Raw genomic sequence first — 24443 nt, 5'->3', positions numbered from 1 at the left:
AGGTCTGTTATCCCATTCCCTATAAACTAGGGGGTTTAGAGGCCAATTCACCCACAGACCCCCACGTCTTTGGGATGTGGGAGGAAACCGAAGCATCTTGAAGAAACCTAGGCACAAACTCCTTACAACCAGCAGCACCTGAGGTTAGGACTGAAACCGGATCTCTGGTGCTGTGAGGCGGCAGCTTTACCAGCTCTGTTGCTGTGCCGCCTATTTAAAAGATCAGTGTGATAATCTATGTGTGAAACCACAGGAGGTGGGCAGAGTCACCTGAACACCTTTCATCTGCATTTACCAAGGGGAAGGACATGAAAGTTAATGAGTTCAGTAACGACAACAATGATATCAACAACAGTGAAAGAGATTGACCATGCAAGAGAAGTTTGCAGTCTTGAAGCCATACAGGTGGTTAAATCTACAGGACCTAGCCAGTTGCATCATATGACATTGTGGAAAGTAAGGGTAGAAATAGCTGGGGCTCTGGCAGATATTTAATGCCCCTATCCCACTTAGAAACCTGAATGGAAAACCTCTGGAGACTTTGCGCCCCACCCAAGGTTTCCGTGCGGTTCCCGGAGGTTGCGGGAGGTTGCAGGTAGTGGAAACAGGTAGGGAGACTGACAAAATCCTCCGGGAACCGCACGGAAACCTTGGGTGGGGCGCAAATTCTCCAGAGGTTTCTGTTCAGGTTTCCTAAGTGGGACAGGTGCATTAGTATCTTTCTTGGCAACCGTTAAACTAAAAAGTGGCGTATATCATCTCTCTATTTGACAAGCTCCATAAAAGCTCAGGAAACACATGCCTTTCACTAGCAGTAGTTGTTACTGCAAGGGATTCTGAAAGACAGGATTTATGTACAGAGACTGATTACAGATTATCAGTATGGCTTTATGTCAGATAAATCATGTCTCATGAAGTTGATGAGTTTATTTAGGAGGTGACCATGAGGACTGAAGGGGGCAGGTGATCTGTGTGTACTTTAGCAAGGCTTTTGAGAGGGTAATAGGGAAGGCTAGTTTGGATGGATAGGACAGATGGGATCCAGGCTGAGGTGGCCAATTGGATACAAAGTTTGAGAGTGGTGGTGGTGGTGGGTTTTTTTTGGAGGCCTATGACCAGTAATATGGTGTACGATTGGTGCATCTTCTTCTTCTTGCATATGGCGTGCACAGCCTAACGTTGTAGGACAACTTCTTCTATTTGATCTTACTTGATTGTGCACGCCAGGTTGATTGCATTCGTCGAAACAGGGCAGACCACGTGAAGGTTGCCATCTCTCACCCCACGATTGGTGCTGAATACTGCGTAGAACATGTAGAACAGCTGGCATAACTCAACGGATCAGACAGCATCACTGGATGATACTGGAAGGCCATGTTTTGGGTTGTGACACATCTTCAGATTGATTTCAGTGGCGGAAAGAAAGCTGGAACAAGTAGGAGCTGGACAAAGCCTGGTAAGTTTAGTCTAGTTTAATGTCACATGTACCGAGGTGCAATGAAAAGCTTTTGTTGCGTGCTAACCAGTCAGCGAAAAAACAATACATGGTTACAATCAAGCCAGTCACAGTGTACAAATACATGGTAAAGGGAATAACATGAATAATGTTATGTGCAAGTCCAGTAAAGTCCGATCAAAGAGTCTGAGGGTCTCTAATGAGGTAGATGGTAGCTCAGACCTCTGTGAATGCAGGTGAGGAGGGGGGTTGATTAGCAGATGGGTGGGCAAAGTCCAGTTAGGGCCATTTCCAAAAGCATAAGATATCATTAAAAAAAATAAACACAGTAATCGGGCATCAGTGGCAAGGACAGCAACATTGCCTTTCACTAGCGGTAGTTGGCCTGTTTCCGTGCTGTAATTGTTATATGGTTATATTATGAACGGGAAAAGAATGGAGGGTTATGGTCTGTGCAGGTAGATGGGACTAGAGGTAAATAAGTGTTTGGCACGGATTTGAAGGGCCGAGATGGCCTGTTTCCGTGCTGTAATTGTTATATGGTTATATTGCCCATCCCTTGAGAAGTGTCAGTGAGCTATCTTTTTGAGTAACCAGAGTTCTTCTGCTGAAGGTATTACAACAGTGCTTAGGTTAGTACATTCCAGACCTTGAAATTGATGACAATGAAGGAATAGCAATATACTTCCAAGTCAAAACAATATGTAACTTGAAGGGGAACCTCCAGGCTGATCTTCTACTGCCTTTTCTGTTATATAATTATGGGTAGACCAAGTCTCCAGGTTTGATTTTTGATCATGTTTTTAAAATATGGCAGTGGGTAAAATGACATAAGAATTGGTTACAATGCCACTTCAATAGAGTAGGATGAAAATCTGTTAAATTCTCATTCAAGCACAAATTTAGATTGTAATGCTCCTACCAGGGGCTCATTGGTATTGCCTTAAATAAGACCAACATAAAACATTTTACGCACGTAAAATATAATAAAACTGAACGAGTCACCATAAGGGACAACATTTTGGATGCTTAAGAAAGGAAGGAAATTCTCAAATCCTAAATGTTACCCTTTTTCTGAAATGACTGTTTAAGGAGTTGAAGAATCCCTTCACATTGCAATGAACTCACAATAGTTTATTTCTCCACTGCCTTACGATTGTTACCCAAACAATGGATTAATTTTCCACACAATAATTTCGGATTTACTACTTGGCTCTAGACTTTATCCCGCGGAAGTGGAAGAAACACTTTAATCCTCAGACCTGATCCAGCGCTCACGGTTGACAGCAGACACAGTCTGCCGGCGTCTGCGCTGCGTATGCCCTGGCCAGCCAGCCATGTTTGGAGTCCATGCATCAGTGTAACCCCTGTTTAATTGATACCTGCGGACTACAGGGCCCAGTGTACTTTTGTGGAGGCGTGAGCCCGCAAACTTGCACTGTGAGATACCGTAATGAGAATCTTTACATAACAACGAGGCCAGCCGTGTATTTAATGCCGCGTTCACCGATAATACACATCATCTATGCAGGGAAAAGTAAGTACAGGGTTGCTTTGGGTTTCTGAATAATTTCATAACTGACGAGAATTATTTGTGTTTTTCCAATCCCCCTCCCCGCCATAATCAGAAGGAGAAATATGATTTTACAGAGAAGCAAGTTTAGATGTTTATAATATCAAGCAATATATTTTTCAATTTCACTTACCTTTGTAAAAGTACATCCTATTAGATGTTAGCACATCTAAATGGGTTTTTTTAATGTGAGGGAAAAGGATATTTAAATATTTTGCCGAAGAAAGTTTTGCTGAAATAAAATTTTAAATGTACAATATTCGTGGCGAATCCAGTCTCTTTAAAGATAAAATGTTTCGGTTGTAAGAACCGAATTTTGTATTTCGTTGAGAACCAAATTGCGGATCAGTTTATGAATAAAACCTTATCTTCAGGAATCCTGTGCCGATTGTGAACTAAGGTGTTTTTCCCCGCCTCCTTTAGGTTGCACCGTTTTATTTTCCTCAACTATTTTGCTGAATTTAATTTCAATTAGCGAGTTTGAAAGATGGCTTCCAAAATATTACGAGCTGCCATCCTGGGCGCGCCAGGCTCCGGGAAAGGAACTATTTCTGAGAGAATAACGAAATGCTTTGGTCTGAAACACTTGTCGAGTGGTGATTTCCTGCGATCCAGTGTAAGATCGGACCCTGGTAAGTGCACGGGGACGTGCAGCCAGCACTCTGTATCAGTGTATGTATGTATACATGTCACCCTGCTGGTGCATCAGCTTTATTGCTCCAACACAACTCGGTTCATAGAGTCATAGAGTGATACAGTGTGGAAACAGGCCCTTCGGCCCAACATGCACACAACGGACAACATGTCCCAGCTACACTAGTCCCACTTGCCTGCATTTGGTCCATATTCCTCCAAACCTGTCCTATCCATGTACCTGTCCAACTGTTTCTTAAATTTTGTGACAGTCGCAGCTTCGACTACCTCCTCCGGCAGCTTGTTCCATACACCCACCAGCCTTTGTGTGAAAATGTTACCCCTCAGATTCCTGTTAAATCTTTCCCCCTTCACCTTAAACCTATGGCTTCTGTGCATCTACCAGATCTATTTCTCTCGTGATTTTATACACCTCAATAAGATCACCCTCATCCTCCTGCGCTCTAAGGAATAAACCTCCCCCTATAGTTCAGACCCTCTAGCCCAGGAAAATTCCTTGTAAATTTTCTCTGTACCCATTCCAGCTTGCCAACATCTTTCTTATAACATGGTGCCCAGAATTGTCATGACCGTCTTAGTGGTGAAAAATGTACATAGAAACACGGTATCTTATGGGACCATCTCCAAAATGGTCTTGAGACTATCTGATCTGATTTACTTGATCCACCTTCAGTTTTGCAAGAGTATCTCGGGTGAAGGTCTTAAAACATTTCAGGGCAATGTGAAGTCCACATGCTGGTATACAGAATTGTATTGTATTGTATTGTATTCAAATTTATTGTCATTGTCTCAACAAAATGAATTTCCCTTTACAGTCAGTATCATAAAAATAAATAAATAATAAATATTAAAACATATTAAAAAAATAAAATAGAATTTAAAAAAAAAGCACAAACACAGAAAGTCCACGACACAACACAACACAGTGGCACCAAGGTGAGGAAGGCACCATTGTCCAGCCAGCCTCCCCTCCGATCTTCCCAGATGTTCATCCGTGGTCGGGGCCTTCCGAGCACCCGCAGTCGCCGCCCCGGGTGGCCCGATGTTCAGGCCCTCACGCCGGGCTGGTGGAACGCCGACGCCGATCCCCGACGGTGAACATCCTCCTCCTCAGCGGCCCGGACCTCCCGATCAGCCGCCTCCCGCAGCCGGAGTCCGCAGCTCCCGAGTCCGCAGGTCGAGCCGGGCAGAGTCGCAGGACCCCGCGCTGTCCATCAGCGCCGCCCGCGTTGGGAGCTCCGCAAACCGCAGCTCCATGATGTCGGTGCAGCAGGTCCAGCACTCCGGGCTCCAGACGGCGACCCCCGGTAAGGCATCGCCAGCCCCGCGATGTATCAGCGCTGTCCCGCCGCTGCTGGAGCTCCGGTCGATCCCGGCAGGAAAGGCCACGCCAATCCAGGTAGGTAGGCCGCTCTGGGGGGAGGGGGGGGCGAGGACGCGACTCGAATAATAGTCGCGTCCTCACCAGGAAGCGGCTGAAGGACGGTATCCCCCGCACCGTGCCCTCTTCCCCCACATAAAAACATTAAAAAAATCATAAAAAACACACATCAACATAACTAAAAAAACAAAAAAACATAAAGATACCCGGCTGAAGGTGGAGGCTGCTGGCACCAGCGCCACCGGAAGTACACCGAAACCAGTTTTAATACTCACTACAATGAGTTTTGGAGACTCTGGTTAAGGCCATCACACCACAGGCAAAGCTCATGTTGTTGGCTTGACAGCAGGTTTAACAGATGGTACTCAGACCTCTCCCTGCTGCCTGGCTGGAGTCTGAGTTTGGTGTCGGCAGGGTTGCTGTTGTGGCAAAGCCATTTTCAAAGAGGTATGCATTCATGCACACTATCCTGGGCAACAAAGCACATCACCTGCTGGGAGAAACAGTCTAGGACATTCACCATTTTAAAGACAACGGTCGGGAAGGAAAAAAATCAACTTGCAGGATCAAAACACAAAGGGCACTTAGCCCATGGATCATCTCCAGCATCTGTGGAGGGAATGGACAGATGCCAGACTCTTGGCATATTGTCATACCAGTAAAATTGGAATGAATCAAACAATATTTTCTCAAGTGGTAACATTACCACTTAGCCAAAATGTAACACAAAAGTATCAAATGAGACAGAAATACCCAAATGCAGTGCAAATATACTTTTGTTTGAACTTAAGCTTCAGATGTACCTCACATTTCTCCTCTTATGGTGTGTCATAGCACACCGTTACATAGAAACATAAAAAATAGGCGGAGGCCATTCAGCCCTTCGAGCCAGCACCGCCATTCATTGCGATTATGGCTGATCGTCCACAATCAATAACCCGTGCCTGCTTTCTCCCCGTATCCCTTGATTCCACGAGCCCCTAGAGCTCTATCTAACTCTCTATTAAATCCATCCAGGAACGCACAACTTTGGTATGTTGACAGGTTACTTGATGTATTTTTGGGGCGTTATTGGATCTGCCACATGGCTGAATCACAAATAGCTTATGGAGTTAAATATCTATACATCCTTGAGATGAAAAATTAAAAAAATTGTCTCCGACCCCAGTAGGTGAAATTCTTCACCGACAACAACACAGCCCTGCGGTTAACTCTCAATACTGTCACCACTTGCCCTTTCTGCACCCACACTTACCGGTATTTTACACCCGGGGCAGGCACGGAGGACCCGTTACTACAACTTTCCGTCAGACAGTTACAGTGAGCCTGCCAGCGGATGTGTACACACGCCTGATGTTACCAGGATAGTCACTGACCGAGCAGCTGTCTCTTATCTGGAATTTTACTTCGGAGTCACGTGAGTGACTACGTGAAGAACCCCGCCAAGACGCATGCGTGTCATATCACTACACGCATTGCAAAGCAGTCATGCAGGTGGAACGGCGTTCCCACTCAGCGGCAGAATTTAAAAGCCGGGAACTGCAGGTAAGAAATACTCTGCGTTCTTTTTTGTTCCACTCACTGTGTTACAGGTGGAGCCAATGGACAGGACAAAGAAAAATAAGAAGGCTGCGACAAAGCTGGCGGGGGAGGACCGCGGAGTTGCGGGCAGCCAGCAGCGGCCAATGGCACACAAATCGCCCGTAATGGGAACAGCTGTGCCCGACTTCGCCCCCGCACCGGCCAGATCTACACCGCGGCCGGGCGGTAAGGCAAAGCAAAAATCTGACAGAGTCGTTGACTCCGATGAGTCCGACTTTGAGCAGCCGCGAGTGGCCAGTGACCGAGAGCATTGGAGCCGGTTGGAGCGGCTTAGGGAGCAGCCGCGAGCGGCCGGTGACCGAGAGCATTGGAGCCGGTTTGAGCGGCTGATGGAGCAAATGCTCCAACGTGACAGGCTCCGGGAGATGGAGGCTAGTCACTGTGGGCAATTTGTAAGTCCTACAGCAGTACCTCTTGTAGGGCTGCACAGTGCTTCTCCCTCGTCAGAGGGGAGTACTGGGGGTCAATTCTGGGCTGACCCTGAAGAGGGGTTTGCAGAACAATCACCAAGTGTGCGAGGGGTGCAAGAAAACGAAAATTTACTGGACATGGTGTCCCAATTCATACAACCAGACCTAACTGGCCAAAACCTGGAACCAAAACTAGCTGCCAGTATTGACTATATGTCATTTAAGCAGCTACAAGGACAGGCATTAATGGACACCATGGCAAGACACTTACCACCATGGAACTGTACATCATTGAATGTTCCCATTGTAAACCAGTGCATATGGAAACAAGTCGGAGTAGCAATTAGAGCCAGGGACTTGAAACTCCAAAAAGTACTGAAGGTCCTAACAGCGGGAATTACAGCTTTCGCCCGCACAATAGACGAGAAAGACATGTCACAGGATCAACAGGATGCACTTGCTTTATTCTGTAACACCCAATACGAGATAAACAGTATTAGGAAGAGTGCCATCCAACCCGCTTTAGACCCTAAATTTGCAGATCTGCGCAAACCTGGAACCCCTAAACCACCAATTCTACTATTTGGAGGTAATCTATCCAAACAAGTGAAATAACTCGATGAGGAGGCAAAAACCCTGGGGCTCATCAAAGCAACATCAGCTAAAACCTACTTCCCCATAAACAGCACCCTTACGCACCGCACCCACCAGTCGAACAAGACAAACTGGTGAAAGCTCGAAGGCCAGGTACACCGAACGTCGGTCTTTTTTAGGCCATGGCCCAGACTGGCCTTTGTGGAAGATGCACAAACCCCCAACACCAACCCAACCACAGACCCAGACACCGACGCCTCCACGTCCACGAAGGATACTAAGAAAGAAATAAACCTACCACTGGTAACCATGGAGGTAGGTTGGTCTGGTTCCTTACGAATTAAAGGGAGCATGGAGGTTGGTGGGAGATTACACTTCTATCTGGATGCATGGAATAAGTTAACTACCGACACTTATATTTTAAGCAGTATCCAGGGATATACCATAGAATTTTTACATAAACATAACCCTCCAGTTTAGCATGTACCGAACCGAAAGTTCGTGCTTTCAGGCAAAGAAAAATCCAAAGCACACGCTGAACTGGAGCGGCTTTATAAAAAAGGGGTAATTGAAAAAACCCAACACGAATCAATGGAATTCGTGTCCAATATCTTTATCAAAAACCAAAAAGATGGTGGTAGTCGCATCATCATAGATTTGACTAATTTGAATACTTTCGTACAATATATTCATTTCAAGATGGAAACCATTGTTACTGCTAAGCAATTGATTTCCAAAGGTTACTACATGGCAAGCATCGATTTAAAAGATGCTTACTATTCAGTACCTATACGAGGTAACCACAGATGTTATTTAAAATTCAACTGGATGGGTCAGCACTGGCAGTACAGAGCACTACCTAATGGTCTAACGTCAGCCCCCAGGCGGTTCCCAAAAATTTTGAAACCAGCCCTGGCGTTTCTGCGGAAACAAAAACACGTGGTGATGGCATATCTAGACGACATACTTATTGTGGGCAAAACTTTGGAATTGGCTAAACAAACGGTAACAGCCACAAAACAATTATTTGAAAAACTGGGTTTTATCATCCATTCAGTTAAATCTAAATTAACGCCTTCTACCACAATGGATTATCTGGGGTTCACCATTAACTCAGTTCACATGTCAGTGACTTTGCCTAAGGAAAAGGTTACAGCCTTAACAGAGGCTTGCAGTAACCTCATTGACATCAGTAAACCATCCATCAGATTGGTAGCAAGAATAATGGGCAAAATAGTGGCCGCCTTTCCAGCCACACAATTCGGACCTTTACATTATAAAAATTTACAGAGGGCAAAAATACGAGCACTCAAAATTAATGGTGGTCATTTTGACAGACCAATGAAGCTACCAACTGAGGCCATAATGACACTAAAATGGTGGAAAAATAACATTCGGCATTGTTCCAACCCAATCATTATCAGCAACCTGTCTATGGTACTACAAACTGATGCCAGTGCACTTGGTTGGGGTGCTACCAATTCCATCTCCAGCTGTGGAGGTAGATGGAATGCACAGGAGGCATCATTATTACAAACACTGGGCATAAACTACCTAGAAATGTTGGGTGCATTCCATGGCCTGAAGTCATATTGTTCTGGGTTATATCACCAGCATGTTAGACTACAAATTGACAATACCACTGTGGTAGCATATATCAACCACATGGGTGGAAACAAATCGACATCATGTGACAATCTGGCCAACACAATTTGGCAATGGTGTATCCAGAAAAATATTTGGATATCAGCTACCTACCTACCAGGTAAACTAAATTTAGTGGCAGACACCAGGTCACGCAAATTTAATGAAAACACCGAATGGATGTTGGATAAAAAAGTATTTGCTGATATTGCAGCACGGTATGGAACACCAGATATCGATCTATTCGCATCCAGGCTTAATCACCAGTTATCAAACTATGTTTCATGGGAACCAGACCCTGGGGCAGCGGCGACAGATGCATTTTCGCTGCGTTGGGGGAGATTGTTTATTTATGCATTCTCTCCTTTCTGCCTCAGCAGTCGGGTATTAAGGAAAATACAGCAAGATTCTGCGTCTGGTATTTTGGTAGTACCCGATTGGCCTACTCAACCATGGTTCCCTGTGATACTCGACATGGTATTAGAACCATGCATCACCATCCGGAATAGACCAAATTTACTGGTTCATCCCATAAAAAGGTAAAGCCACCCATGTCATAACCATATGAATTTATTAATTTGTGGAGTTTAAAAACACCTCTACTGCATCTGGGACTAACGGAGCGAACAGTGGACATTATTTCAGCGGCCCACAGACAGTCCACCAAAAAACAGTACCTGGTGTAGATCAGGAAATGGGAAATATACTGTCACAACAACAACATCAACCACAGATCAATGAACATCCCGTCTGTTCTGGAATTCCTGGCAGGCCTCCATTACGATGAGGGGCTCAGTTATAGTGCCATCAACTGCGCCAGAAGTGCTCTGTCAACATACCTATGGCAAGGAACAGAGCAGCATTCTGTTGGGACACACCCCCTGGTAACTAAACTTATGAGGGGAATTTTTAATGTCAATCCCCCGAGAACCAGGTACTCCCAAATATGGGATGTGAGCATTGTACTGACCATGCTAAGGAACTGGTCTCCAGCTACAGCTCTGTCCCTACAGAAACTGACACTGAAAACAGTCATGCTGATGGCTTTGGTCACGGCACAAAGGGTACAGTCGCTACATAAATTAAGACTGGACAACATGACTTCTTCATCTGGAAACTTAACTTTTCACATCAATGAATTAGTCAAGCAGAACAGACAGGGGTCAGCAGGCCTAAAAATAGAATTTAGGGCCTACCCGACAGATGATCGTCTCTGTATAGTAAGACACTTACTATTATATATGGAGTATATAAAAATCAACAGATGCAAAGAAATGGCACTTTTAATCAGCCACAAACAACCACACAAAAAAGTGACAGTCCAGACCATCTCGAGATGGCTGAAACAGGTCCTAATAAAGGCTGGAGTGGATACTAACATTTTAAAATCTCACTCCACCAGGGCTGCAGCTATGCAATTGGATGTTTCGATGGACCAAATCCTCAAGACAGCAGGATGGTCAACGGAAAAACTTTCCAACAATTTTATCACAAACCAGTAATTAAACCTGGAACGTTTGCAGAAACAATTTTAAGTTCTGTAATATAATTTTACCCCATAAATAGGGGCTATAGTTTGGTGTTAATAAATTTATCGTTGATTTCAACGTCGAATTCATGTCTAATAATGTTAACACTATTCTTCCCATAATCATCAAGGCAGATGTGATGCATGGACTAGTTTCCACGGCATGAAATCACAGAGCTTTAAAATCTTCATGTAGTCACTCACGTGACTCCGAAGTAAAATAGTAATATTAAACGAGAACTTACCAGTTCGAAGTTTGATCGTTATTTTATGAGGAGTACGTTGAGGGAATACGTGCCCTCCGCTCCCACCCTTGATCATATACTCAACTGGTATCTTCTTCTCTAATCTTACTATGTTTAGTCATTACAGTTATCTGTGATTTCACACCGCTGCTTTGAAGAATGGCACGCATGCGTCCTGGCGGGGTTCTTCACGTATTCCCTCAACGTATTCCTCATAAAATAACGATCAAACTTCGAACTGGTAAGTTCTCGTTTAATCTTACTATTAGTCAGTCAAGGTGCATCTGAAGCAAACAGCACCGTCCGCTCCCAAAAGCAGCAGTTACCAAATGGAATAGTTTGATTTACGCCACACCCTCACATGCATAAATGTGTGGACGCAATAGTTCCTTCGTTGTCACGTCTACCAAGGTGCAGTGAAATTATTTTGCATAGAGGTCAGTGCGATTATTTCCGTACCCAAGTACACTGCCTGGTTAGCACATAATCAGTCCCAAAGACCTGTTGTAGCCGTCGTATCAACAGAAACTTCACATCCTCTTCTCCCCCCATTCGCACACAAAACGTGTGTGTGTGTGCATATTACAGGACCCAGTGGTAAGCCACGGCTGCGATTGGTATGTGCAGTGTGTCGGAAAAAAAGTGGTCAATATCAGCTTCACCAGGCTGAAACTTGAGATGCTGCTTTTTAAAAAATTATTATTTTTTTTTAATGAAACTACTTTTATTCAAAAAATAAAAATAAACATAGAGTATGAACACAATCAAAGACTGCCGATGTTGACAGTCTACAAACAAACGATCATCAAATTAATATAACGTCAAGTTTATCAACAAAACACTCGACCTCCAATGGCAACCAGCATTCACGGAAGGCCTCCAAAGTCCCCATGGACACTGCGTGTTCCCTCTCTAGGGACAGGCGGGCACGGACGTAGACCCGGAAAAAGCTCAAGCAATTTAAAAAACACTCAATCAAAATTATCAAATTAAAATATTAATATTTTTATCTATAATATATTCAACCTCCTGTGGTGACCAGCGTTCACAGAAGGCCTCCACAGTCCCCATGGACACCGCATGTTCCTTTTCTAGGGACACGCGAGCTCGGACGTAACCCCGGAAAAGGGGCAGGCAGGCAACCGCTGTGCGGCCATCGACTGCCCGCTGCCTGGACCCGCGAATGGCCATCTTGGCCAGGCCCAGGAGCAGACCAACAGGGAGACCCCCTCCTCCCTCCCATCCATCCCCCCCTCTGTACTGGGTGCCCATAAATTAAAAGCGTTGGACTAAAATGTAGCCAAAACATGAGGAGCAGCCCTTTCAGATACTCGAACAGTGGCTGCAACCTCTCACACTCTATGTACACATGGAACACGGTCTCTTCCTCACCGCAGAAATGACAAGCAGGGGAAGAGTCCGTGAACCGGCTCAAATACCTATTACAGGCCACGGCATTGTGCAACACTCCCCACCCCAGGTCCCCGATGTAAAGGGGGAGGACTCCCTTGTAGAGAGACCTCCACTTGGGACCGCTCCCCCCGTCAGGTGGTAACACGGACCGCCAGGGTGTGTCTGGACGGAAGACAAGGGCGAGGAAGTGGAGAGTGTGCAAGAGCAGCCTGTACAGTACGCGCCTTTTGAGATGCTGCTGGGAGCAGTGGTGCGGTGAAAACATGGTGGCCGTGACAGCAGGTCACATTCCCTGCTCTCTCCCATCATCAACCTCGGGGCCTTCCAATTCCCACCCTTCATTCCCACCCATCGGGAGGGAGCTGTACAGGGACGACATTCTCCCTGACCATAGACTGAAACATTGATTGCAAGGAGCTGGTTGCAACCACAGAGCCCATAGAGAATATTAGTAAACCTTCGTTAAATAACGCGTGGAATAATGCAGTTTAATGGTAATTAGCAGCTACGGTAAAGGTTGGAAGCCAGTGGATGTACAAACAGTCAGACGAGAGCAGACGAGATTAAGACAGCGTATAATCCATAACACAATTACATAATATATATTAAATAACAGGGCTGACAGACCTTGGCTGGGAGCCTGGGGCTCACCAAAATTGTTCCCAATTGGGCCCCGCACCTCCTAAGGCCGGCCCTGATCAAGGGGCAGGGGTTATCACAGATTTTTGTTTCTCCTATCTCTCTCCCCTAGGCCCATTGCTCATAGATAGTAGATCAGTGGCCAGAATATGTTTGTGACAGTCTGTGTGTCGATAGTGGGGAATCTGGTCTGTGTGGTAGACTGGACTCCACAACCCTTCACATCCACAACTCTTAGCAATTTTCTGCAGTCTTGAGCAGAGATGTTCCAAAACCAGGCTGCGATGCAACCAAACTATGTTTTCTATGGTGCATGAGTCATTGTAAGAGTCATTGTGGAGTCATGTCAAATTTCTTCCGTCTTCTGAGGAAGTAGAAGCATTGGTGTGCCTTTTTGGCTGTCATTTCAATATGGTTAGTTCACGACAATCGTTCATAATGTTAATACCAATGAACATGAAGCTCTCAACCATTTTCACTTTGGCACCATTGATGCTGAAAGTGACATGTACTCCATCCTGCTCCCTCGTCCTGCAGACATAGAGGGAGAAATTGTTGTCCTGACACCACAGGACTAAGTTCTCTAACTCCGTCCTTTACTCTTTCTCATCATTGTTCATGATCTGGCCCACCATAGTGGTGTCATCTGCGTACATTTAAATGGAATTGGAACCAAATTTGTCCGCACAGTTGTGAGTGTATAGGGAGTATAGTAGAAGACTGAGAACACGTCCTTTTGTAGGTATGTTACAAAACCTACCTGAATCGTGGCTGAGAATCTGCCCCACCCCGTGTGCGCGATTTTGGCGCTGCTTAGAGGGGGCGGGTTTAAAACGCGATTTTTACTAGGCTGTTGCAATCGAAAATGTTCAGCCTAGTAAATCATTAACGAAAAATCGCTGAAAGACCCCGTCGCAAAAGTTTTTATGGCCTTGTATAATAGTTATAGTAGTTTAAAAATCACTCTCTAAACCCGCGACCTCTCGCAGCCCCAGGGTTTTATAAAGCAAACAATTAAAGGTATGTACCTTATTTTTACATTAAAAGGGGCTTCTTAAGAACCCTGTATATAAAGTTTTCTATAGCGAGTAGCTAATTTTGGGCTCTTTATATCCCGCAGTATTTTTCTGGGCATTTGAGGGCACAAATCTACTGCAATGTGAACGTTCTAAACCAGCGCGTTCACAGGATCCCACTAGAAAGCCGATTTAAAATGGACTTTAATTTACAGCAATTGAACACTAAATTCCTTCCATTTGGCCTATATATTAATGTAAATGAGATTTTAAAATCATGTTTTATTGTGAATTATTTATGAATATTATTTGGACATTTGGGTTATTTAAAAACGTTAATCATTTATTAAGAAATGGATAGATGTTTAGATCTAGTAATTGAAGTTTGAAATTTGCTACACTTGGGTAACTAACTAATTATATGCTTTAATTTCAGGTCGTCCAAGTTAGATTATTTTATGTTTGTTTCAGAATGGTTCAATCTACGATAACTGAAAATTTCATTCAGTTCTCTTAATTTTTAAGAAGGGTATGGCCTTTTGACTGTCCATGATCACAGCTTTTTTGTTATGTCCATAGAAAATCAATAGGGAACAAGATGCTAATTTCCGAGTATGAAAATGGCCATAAATTTTAAAATACTTGAGATATGAAAGTGAATTAGGTGTCAAATTAAACTTATTTTTATGCTTTACCTGATGGGATAAATTACAGACTTGATTTTTTAAATCTCAAAATTTTGTAACATTGCTACCTTTTGGGGTACTGGTGTCGAGAGGTAATGTGGAGGAGGTGTTGCCAGTGAGACCACCTATCCTCACTGATTGTGGTCTGTGGGTTAAAACGTTATGGACCCAATGGCAGGGGGGGGGGGGGGGGGGGGGGGGGGAGGGGTGCTGATTCCAAGGTCCAGGCTTTTGGACATGGGTTTGAATGGGATTATGATGTTGAACGCCGAGCTATAGTTGATAAATAAGGTCAAACATAGGAGTCCTTGTTGTCCAGGTGTTGCAGAGATGAGTTGAGGGCCAGGTACATGATGTCTGCTGTGGACCTGTTGCAACAGTAAAGGGTGTTTGTGATATATTTATACCAGGCAATAGGGTTAATGCAGAGTCCTAACTCTGATAATTGTCATCCACACACAGGCATAAGAATTGGGATAATGAATATTGGGGAAAAGTAATTGTATATTTTATTCATTGTAAGATTATTTTGACTTGTCCCTCAATCTTTGCTTTAAGTATAAGCATTTTTCTCAACGTTACATTGTAACCCCATCTCGTTAACTTACAAAACTGACAAGGTTTTTGCAGTTGAGTGTTAATGTCAAGGGTATCTCTCTGAAACCTGGAAAGTAAATTCCACTGCACAGTTTCTATTAATGGCATTTTTATCTATGGGGAAAAGAGTTGCTGCCAAACCCTGGGGGGTTGGGGTGGAACAGTGAGCCAAGAAGGTGTGGCTGGAGGTTGCCTTCAGTCTGATCAATGCTAAAAGCAGATGAATGCCCTCATCAGTTAAAGAAAGATGAGAGCAGGGGCACATTCATCAATTTCCTGTTGTATGCATTCCCGCTACTACCACATCCTGCCATCTGAAGTCCTGTCAAGCCAGCACATAACTCCTTACAATATCTACCTTCAGCGTTTACCTCTCCATTCATTTGATGCCAATTTAAGGCCACTCATAATTTGATATACCTCAACTATGTCCCCTTTTAACCTTCTCCACTCCAGGGAGCAAAGACCTAGATCCTCCAGTCTCTGCTCATAACCGAATTGTTCCACAGAACATAGAACATGCAGTGCAGGAATAGGGCCTACAGCCCACAGTATTTGTGCTGAACGCTATGCCAAGTTAAACTATTCTCCTACTTACATTTGATCCATATCCCTCATGTGCCATTTGAAAGTCTACTATCTTATCTGCTTCCAACTCCAGCCCTGGCAGCACATCCCAGGCATCTACCACTGTATAAAAAATCTTGACCAGCACTTCTCCTTTAAACTTTCCCCCTCTGATCTTAAAGCTATGCCCTCTAGTTTTTTGACATTTCCACCCTGGTAAATAGTTCTGACTGCCTACCATATCTATCCCTGTCGTAACTTTATATACTTCTATCAGGTTCCTCAGCCTCCGACGTTCCGTAAATAATTCAAGTTTGTTCACCCTCTCCTTATAGGTAATACCCTCTAATCCAGACAGCATTCTGGTGAATCTCCTGCACCTTTTCCAAAGCCGTGACATCTGTCCTATTATGGGGCAACCAGAACTGCACACAGTACTGCAAATCTAACCAAAGTCCTGTAAAGCTGCACCATGACTTCTTGACTTAATACCCTGACCGATGAAGGCAAGCATACTGCACACCTTCTTTACCACAGTATCTAATTGTGTTCTCACAAGTAGTTTTCAGGGAATCAAGGACTTAGACCTGAAGATCCTGAGAGATATGGTACAAGCTGCCAGAGGAGGTAGTTACGGCAGGTACTACACAACATTTTACCACCCGGAGCGCCACACGATTGGCAGCCCCGCCAACAGTCAGTTTTTTCGTCTTTTTTTAATTTTTAGTATGTGTTAAAAGTTTGTGTAAATGTTCTCCGGTTTGTTTTATATGGGTGGAGGGGTTGGGGTTGAGGGAGGGGGAAACTTTTTTTCCAGTTTCTTACCTTGCCGGAGATGCGACTATTTTTCGGATCGCATTCTCCGGTCGCTCTGCAGCCTACCATCGATGGAGCTGGAGGCCTCCTCAGACTGATCTTGGGCCCCACCTTGTGTTTTGTGTGTTCCGTTGCTTTTTATTGTATGACTGACTTGGCAAATGAAATTCCACATATGTTGCAAAACATACTTAGCTAATAAAGTATTATTGTGATTGTGAACAATGAATGACATGCAAAAAAGTAATTATGATAAAGGATGTTTAAGAAGGAACTGCAGATGCTGGCAAATCGAAGGTGGACAAAAATGCTGGAGAAACTCAGCGGGTGAGGCAGCATCTATGGAGCAAAGGAAATAGGCAACGTTTCGGGTCAAAACCATTCTTCAGATAAAGGAAACTGGGTGAAAAAGGGAAGCTTGGATGGGGAGAAACGGAGAGAGATGGAATGCCGGGGTTACTGCTCAGTAGTAATGTATCTCTCTATGCGGGTGTTGGTGAAAGAGTATATGGCTACAAATGCTAGCCAACATTGGCCAAGAACATCTGAGCTCTCAGTTCCAGGATGAGAGCAGCCCACTTCAGTTGCATAACATAGTTATTTCCTAAACTTATTTCACCAAAAGAATACATAAAATCTTGGCATCCCATATTTAAAAACAAGCTAATCAAGTAACGAATTAAAGGGAGAAAATTATTGACCTGATTAAAATTAGCGATGGTTTGTTTGGAGCTGAATAGATTGTGAAATAATGTTGGCTTTTAATCAGGCAGAGAAGAGAAAAACTCAGCAAATTTAGCTTTCAGGTTATTAGTGAAGATGGAAAAGTTAAATGTTGCATAAAATAAAATAAGTATCCAGGAATCAGGAGAGACATGACTCTCAACATAACCAGGCTTTGAAGAGCAGCAATCAAGAAAGAATGCAAGGCTACCTAGCCAAAAACAACTGAATGCAATTAAATTAAAATATTCAAACGATGTACGATTCCATTCAAAGAAAGCATTGAGCAATGTATCCAGGGCAATCCCTAAGGCATGTGGGAAGGATTATGAAAAACATGAAAACCGTTCAGCCAAAAGGTACCTTAAACTAAATTGTATGAAATTGTCATAGAGACAATTTAGATTTTAGTTTGGAGATACAGTGCGGAAACAGGCCCTTCGGCCCACCAGGTCCATGCCGACCAGCTATCCCTGCACACTGACACTACCTTACACACACTTGGGACAATTTTACAATTATACCAAGCCAATTAACCTACAAACCTGTACATCTTTGGAGTGTGGGAAGATCCCAAAGATCCTGGAGAAAAACCACTAACGTCACAGGGTGAATGTACAAATTCCATACAAACAGCACCTGTGGTCCGGATCAAACCCAGGTCTTTGGTGCTGTAAGGCAGCAACACCACCGCTGTGCCACCCTTGTTGAATCCCATATTGGTGATATTTATTTCAATAAGTTTTCTTCAGAACATATATTTTCAAAATATGGATTGGGTTTCTGAGCAGTAGAGATAAAAAAATTGAAGTGTTCCAAAAACGATTGGATACGATAATTGGCAGATGCAGGATTATAATTCTTCCTGAAGGGATGAGCAAAAGTGGGTTGTCTCTTTTCTCACCTATCATCTGTCCATGTGTGATCCATTTTTGCGTGTTGCAATCAAGTACAGGAAGGAATTTAAATAGCTAAAGGAATTTGATCTGTAACCCAAGGCATACTGGAGAACACAAGTTAACTGTAGATGCTGGAAGTATAAAGATTAGGCAAGAACTGAAATCACTAGATGAAGTACACGTATAAATTATGTGATCCAATTGAATCGCAATGTAGGCTTGACAAGATGAATGATTTACTTCTTCCCTCTGTCCAACATCAGTTTGGATAGTAAGCTTAATATAGGGGGATGATCAAATAATCACATACCCTAAGCCACATAAGGTCAATTAGGTCAAGGTGGCAGGTAAATTTCTAAGCAGTATCTTTTAGTAGAGCCAAAAGGAATTTGGGAATGAACTCCCAAGTTTAAGATCTAAGCAGTTCCTTCCTACACTGCTTAAAATGAAGGATGCGCAAGAGGCCAGAATTGAATCATGGAACTCTTAGAGGCCAGTTTTGCTGGACCAAGAACCAATGGAGATCAGCAAGCACAAAGGGCAGCAGCAACTCGATGATAACAAATGGATCTTGGAATGTGGTATATTCTGTCAGAAATGTTTTAAATTATTAGAAATTATTGCTACTAGAATGTCTGGGCTCAGGGGAAAGGCAGCTGGTATTGGGAATGCATGGACTTATTAGTGAAAGATTCTACTCCATCATAAGGAAACAAATATGGAACCACAAAAATATGGACTAGATTCCCGTTGGGTTCAGACTGCTCTCATTCTGGCTAATTTATTGTCCATGAACTCTCTGTGTCAGAATACACTTTCACAGGCAGTTTGTAGTGTCAAACTACATCCCTTTAAAATGTAGCTATCTTTGAGAAAATCAAGTCAAGGGGCCCAGAGGTAGTACAGCTTCTGGATAGCACTACGCAGCAGGCAGTGCTGGACCTGTAGGGCTCACAACGTACAGAGCACAGAGACCCTCAGTAGACGAGAAGGATAAATACACGACAGCCAATCAAACAGAGACAATGCATATTGTAGTTCCCATTATGGCAAGGCTGAATTGGGTGAATCAGTCCAGGAAATCAATATACAAAACACACAACTCTTAACAACACCCTTAACGACAGCTATATATAACCCCTACTCAAGTGCTTACAGTCATAGTCATACATCGTGGAAACAGGTCCTTTGGCCCAACTTGCCCATGCTGTCCAAGATGCCCATCTACTTTAGTCTCACCTATATCCCTCTAAACCTTTCCTATCCATGTACCTGTCAAAATGTCTTTTGAATGTTATGTAGTATCTTCCTTACCTACCTCCTCTGGCAGCTTGTTCCATATGCGCACTACCCTCGATGTGAAGTTTGCCCCCTCAGGCTCCAATTAAATCACTCCCCTCGCATCTTAAATTTTGGATAAATTTAATCTTCAAATACAAGTGAAATAAACATCATGGCAGAAACATAGGGTTCAAACAAATATTTCATCTGTTTGCACCCCCCTGCTCAACCACAGACCTTCACTGTTCCTCTTCCTCATGTTTCCAAATTAGGCGGATCAGTGGGCTGAGGGAGAGCTGGGAAGGGGAGGGGAAAGGAGGGACTACCTGAAATTGGAGAAGTCAATGTTCATAGCGCTGGGGTGTAAACAACCCATGCGAAATATGTGGTGCTGCTCCTCCAATTTACGGTGGGCCTCACTCTGGCCGTGGAGGAGGCCCAGGACAGAAAGGTCAGATTCGGAATGGGAGGGGGAGTTGAAGTGCTGAGCTATCGGGAGATCAGGTTGGTTATTGCGAACCGAGCGGAGGTGTTGGGCGAAGCGATCGCCAAGCCTACGCTTGGTCTCACTGACGTGGAGCAGCTGACACCTAGAGCAGCGGATGCAATAGATGAGGTTGGAGGAGATGCAGGTGAACCTCTGCCGCACCTGGAAAGACTGCTTGGGTTATTGGATGGAGTTGAGGGGGGAGGTAAAGCAACAAGTGTAGCATTTCCTGCGGTTGCAAGGGAAAGTGCCAGGAGAGGTGGCGGTTTGGGTTGGAAGGGACAAGTTGACCAGGGAGTTACGGAGGGAGTGGTCTCTGCAGAGCAGCACCTCATATTTTGCTTGGGTAGTTCACACCCCAGCGGCATGAACATTGACCTCTAATTTCAGGTAGTCCCTGCTTTCTCCTCCCCTTCCCAGCTCTCCCTCAGCCCACACTCTGCCTCATCCTTTCTTCTTCCCGCCCTCTCACCCTCACATCAGTCTGAAGACGGGTCTCGACCCAAAACAACGTCTATTTCCTTCGCTCCATAGTTGCTGCCTCACCTGCTGAGTTTCTCCAGCATTTTTGTCTACCTTCGATTTTCCAGCATCTGCAGTTCCTTCTTAAACACTTCCTTCCCAGTGTTGTTTTCAGTGAAGATATAGTACTATTGTAACAATAAAAAGCCATGGCCTTATCTCTCTTTACAATTAAGAGTATTAAGGACATGCGTCTAAAGGACTGCAATTTTGAGTATTTTAGCTTAGCAGTTAAGTCACCAAAATTGCATCCTCTGATCAAGACTAGAGACCTGAATTCTAGCCATACCACAGTAGCAATGGAATTTAAATTCAAGTAATTAAGGATATTTGGAACAAATGCTAATACAGTATTAGTAACAATGCTCTGGAAATGACTTGATTATGTCATAAACCCACAGACTCAATTGATGTTGGAGTTGGATTATGTTTCAAAACCATGTCACAGTTCAATAATGCTGCTGAACTTGCGTGAAATTGCTAGTATTCCTGCCTTATTATGTTAATTAATGAAAAAAATACTGCATTCAGTTATAAGCTCTGCAATTCAGGAAAGACATGTTGATCTTGGACTAGATGTAGTGCACATTCACCAAGAAGAAGCAAAGCATTAAATTCTAATGACAGATTGTGTGGAATAGGATTAACGGGTTGTCTGCTACTGCTATTTTAATAGTGTCAATGCATTCCCATCCCCCTCTCAAAAATTAGCTCATCTGAAAATGTTTGGTCTTGTGCCTAACTCTCACGAATCCCATGGGCCCACTGTCACCCCTACATTTGTTGACTAACAATGAATCACAATTTTTCTCAGACCTGGCTGAACACTCAGAAATAATTTTGGATCTCTTGTGTCTCCTTGATTTCACTCACTCTGCCACTGGCAACCATCCCATCAATTATCTGAGCTCCATGGTTTGGCGATTCCTTCCTAACCTCTGCCTCTTGCGCCGCTCAAATGCTCATTAAACAATCTCTTTTCTTAATGTACTCTAGTGTTTCCTTATATGGCATATTGCCGAACCTTGTTTTCTAATACTCATGTAATACAGTGGGATGTTTTACATATTAAAGTTGTTATATAATTGCAAGTTATTCTTGTATTTGTTTTCACTTAAAAGGAGATCGAACCCAGGCTTACTGCTAAAGTAAGGGATATATTAGGAAAGAAATAAAGTAGTTCCTTTGATGGGATGGGACAGGCAAACAGGTTGTAACCTTAAACTTTGCTAAACTGCACAAAAGTCATGAACATCCCAAAATCTGCACATAACCATATAACCATATAACAATTACAGCATGGAAACAGGCCATCTCGACCCTTCTAGTCCATGCCGAACACATAATCTCCCCTAGTCCCATATACCTGCGCTCAGACCATAACCCTCCATTCCCTTCCCATCCATATAACTATCCAATTTATTTTTAAATGATAAAAACGAACCTGCCTCCACCACCTTCACTGGAAGCTCATTCCACACCGCTACCACTCTCTGAGTAAAGAAGTTCCCCCTCATGTTACCCCTAAACTTCAGTCCCTTAATTCTCATGTCATGTCCCCTTGTTTGAATCTTCCCTACTCTCAGTGGGAAAAGCTTTTCCACGTCAACTCTGTCTATCCCTCTCATCATTTTAAAAACCTCTATCAAGTCCCCCCTTAACCTTCTGCGCTCCAAAGAATAAAGCCCTAACTTGTTCAACCTTTCTCTGTTAACTTAGTTGCTGAAACCCAGGCAACATTCTAGTAAATCTCCTCTGTACTCTCTCTATTTTGTTGACATCCTTCTTAAAATTAGGCGACCAAAATTGTTCACCATACTCCAGAATTGGCCTCACCAATGCCTTGTACAATTTTAACATTACATCCCAACTTCTATACTCAATGTTCTGATTTATAAAGGCCAGCACACCAAAAGCTTTCTTTACCACCCTATCTACATGAGATTCCACTTTCAGGGAACTCTGCACAGTTATTCCCAGATCCCTCTGTTCACCTACATTCTTCAATTCCCTACCCTACCATTTACATCCTATTTTGATTTGTCCTGCCAACATGTTGAAAATCTGAAATAAAAACAGAAACTGCTGGAAACTTTCATGAAATAGAAACAGAGTTAAAATTTCAAGTCAAAGTTCCTTTGTCAGAGCAAGTTCTAAGGAGAGGTCTTTGACCTGAGAGAGTAACTCTGTTTTCTTTTCACATATTTGCTTGAGTGTTTCCAGCATTTTGTGGTTTGCGTGGAATTATGGCAGGAGGCATTACTGCACAAAAATGTGCAATGGAAATCTAGAGCTCTCCGCTGGTGGAAGATGCCAAGGCTTGATCAATTGTAATATGAACACAAATACTGATATATATATATGGGTATTAAGGGATATGGAATTGAGGCGGGAAATAGAACTTACAGCAGATCAACTACAGTATGATCTAATTGAATTGCAGTGCAGGCTTAAAGTTATAAACTGGTGGCCAATGTAATTTCAATAAAAATGGGAATATAGATACATATGCAAATATTTGATTGTTGCAGTATTCTTGGAGGCTTTATCTTTCAGTCCTTTTTATAATCATTTATCCTATCTGTTTAATATATGTCTCATATCTGAGGTCATCCTTAATTAAGTTTGCTGATCTCAGTGGGGAAGACAAATAACCTCAGAACATTTAAATAACAGGCGAAAAATTAGTAATGGTTTTGCTTCTCGGCTATGATACATTCACCCTATTGGTGTGAATTGGGGGCGGTGCAGTGGCACATTTAGGGTGGCAAAATGATTGCTGCTTTATAGCACTAGAGACATGGGTTCGATCCTGACCACGAGTGCTGTCAGTACAGAGTTTGCACATCTTCCCTGTGACCGTGTGGGTTTTCTCCAGGTGCTCTGGTTTCCTCCCACATTCTAAAGGCATACAGGTTTGTAGGTTGATTGGCATTGGTAAAATTGTAACATTGTCCTTTAAAACGACAGTTGAGTGTGGAAGACTGAAATGTGCCAGGTTGGAAGGTGAGGTGCTGTTGTCCCTGAGCTTAGCATGAGCTTCATTACAAGAGTATAGGAGCGTCGTCAGCATGGGTGCAGGATGGAGAATTGCAGTGATAAGCGGCGAGGTTCAAGGTCACACTTGAACACCGAATGCAGATGTTTTGCAAAGTATTACCTGCATCAGAGGCAGAGCATACTGAATACTAAATTAAAACATGGACAAGGAGGTTTTCGTTTCACCTGAAAAAGTGCCAGTGTCCATGGTTAGTGAGAAGGATGGAGAAAAAAGGGTTGGCATTAAAACTCCGACACTTATACAAGTGGATGCCATTTGCAAGAGAGGGGATGCTGGAGATGATTGAAGAGTTGAGCATAATGTCATGGGGGAAACAATTTCTTTAGATTTTTTGAACACGAGCTCCAGGCAAAGAGGTCCTGAAACCAGTGTTAAAGGTCCAGTCTGCACCTTACTTAGTATCATCCGGCGGGGTCACAACAACGGAAGCCTGGATCGCCTCTGCGCAGAGGGAGAACAAGGGGGGAAGAGACAGAGACTTTAAGACTTTTGCCTCCATCACAGTGAGGAGGTGCCTGGTGAACTCACTGTGGTGGATGTTGATTTGTGTTTATTGTGTGTTTTGTTATTTATGTATGACTGCAGGCACGTCATTTCGTTCAGACCGAAAGGTCTGAATGACAATAAAGGAATCTAATCTAATCTAATC

General features: G+C 43.5%; 1 protein-coding gene across 1 annotated transcript in view; it reads left to right on the top strand.

The window, feature by feature from the left end:
* Positions 1 to 1403: 1403 nt before the first annotated feature.
* The window catches only part of ak4 (adenylate kinase 4), a 48783-nt gene continuing 25743 nt past the window's right edge, over positions 1404 to 24443 (top strand). The window contains exons 1-2 of the mRNA XM_055642068.1: positions 1404 to 2993; positions 3453 to 3661. Of these exons, the coding sequence (XP_055498043.1) occupies positions 3517 to 3661 (145 nt within the window). The 5' untranslated portion in view covers positions 1404 to 2993; positions 3453 to 3516. The remainder of the gene's footprint in view (positions 2994 to 3452; positions 3662 to 24443) is intronic.

This window comes from Leucoraja erinacea, chromosome 10, assembly GCF_028641065.1.
Source record: "Leucoraja erinacea ecotype New England chromosome 10, Leri_hhj_1, whole genome shotgun sequence".
Lineage (NCBI taxonomy): Eukaryota > Metazoa > Chordata > Chondrichthyes > Rajiformes > Rajidae > Leucoraja > Leucoraja erinaceus.
This window is presented reverse-complemented; position numbering and strand designations above follow the sequence as displayed.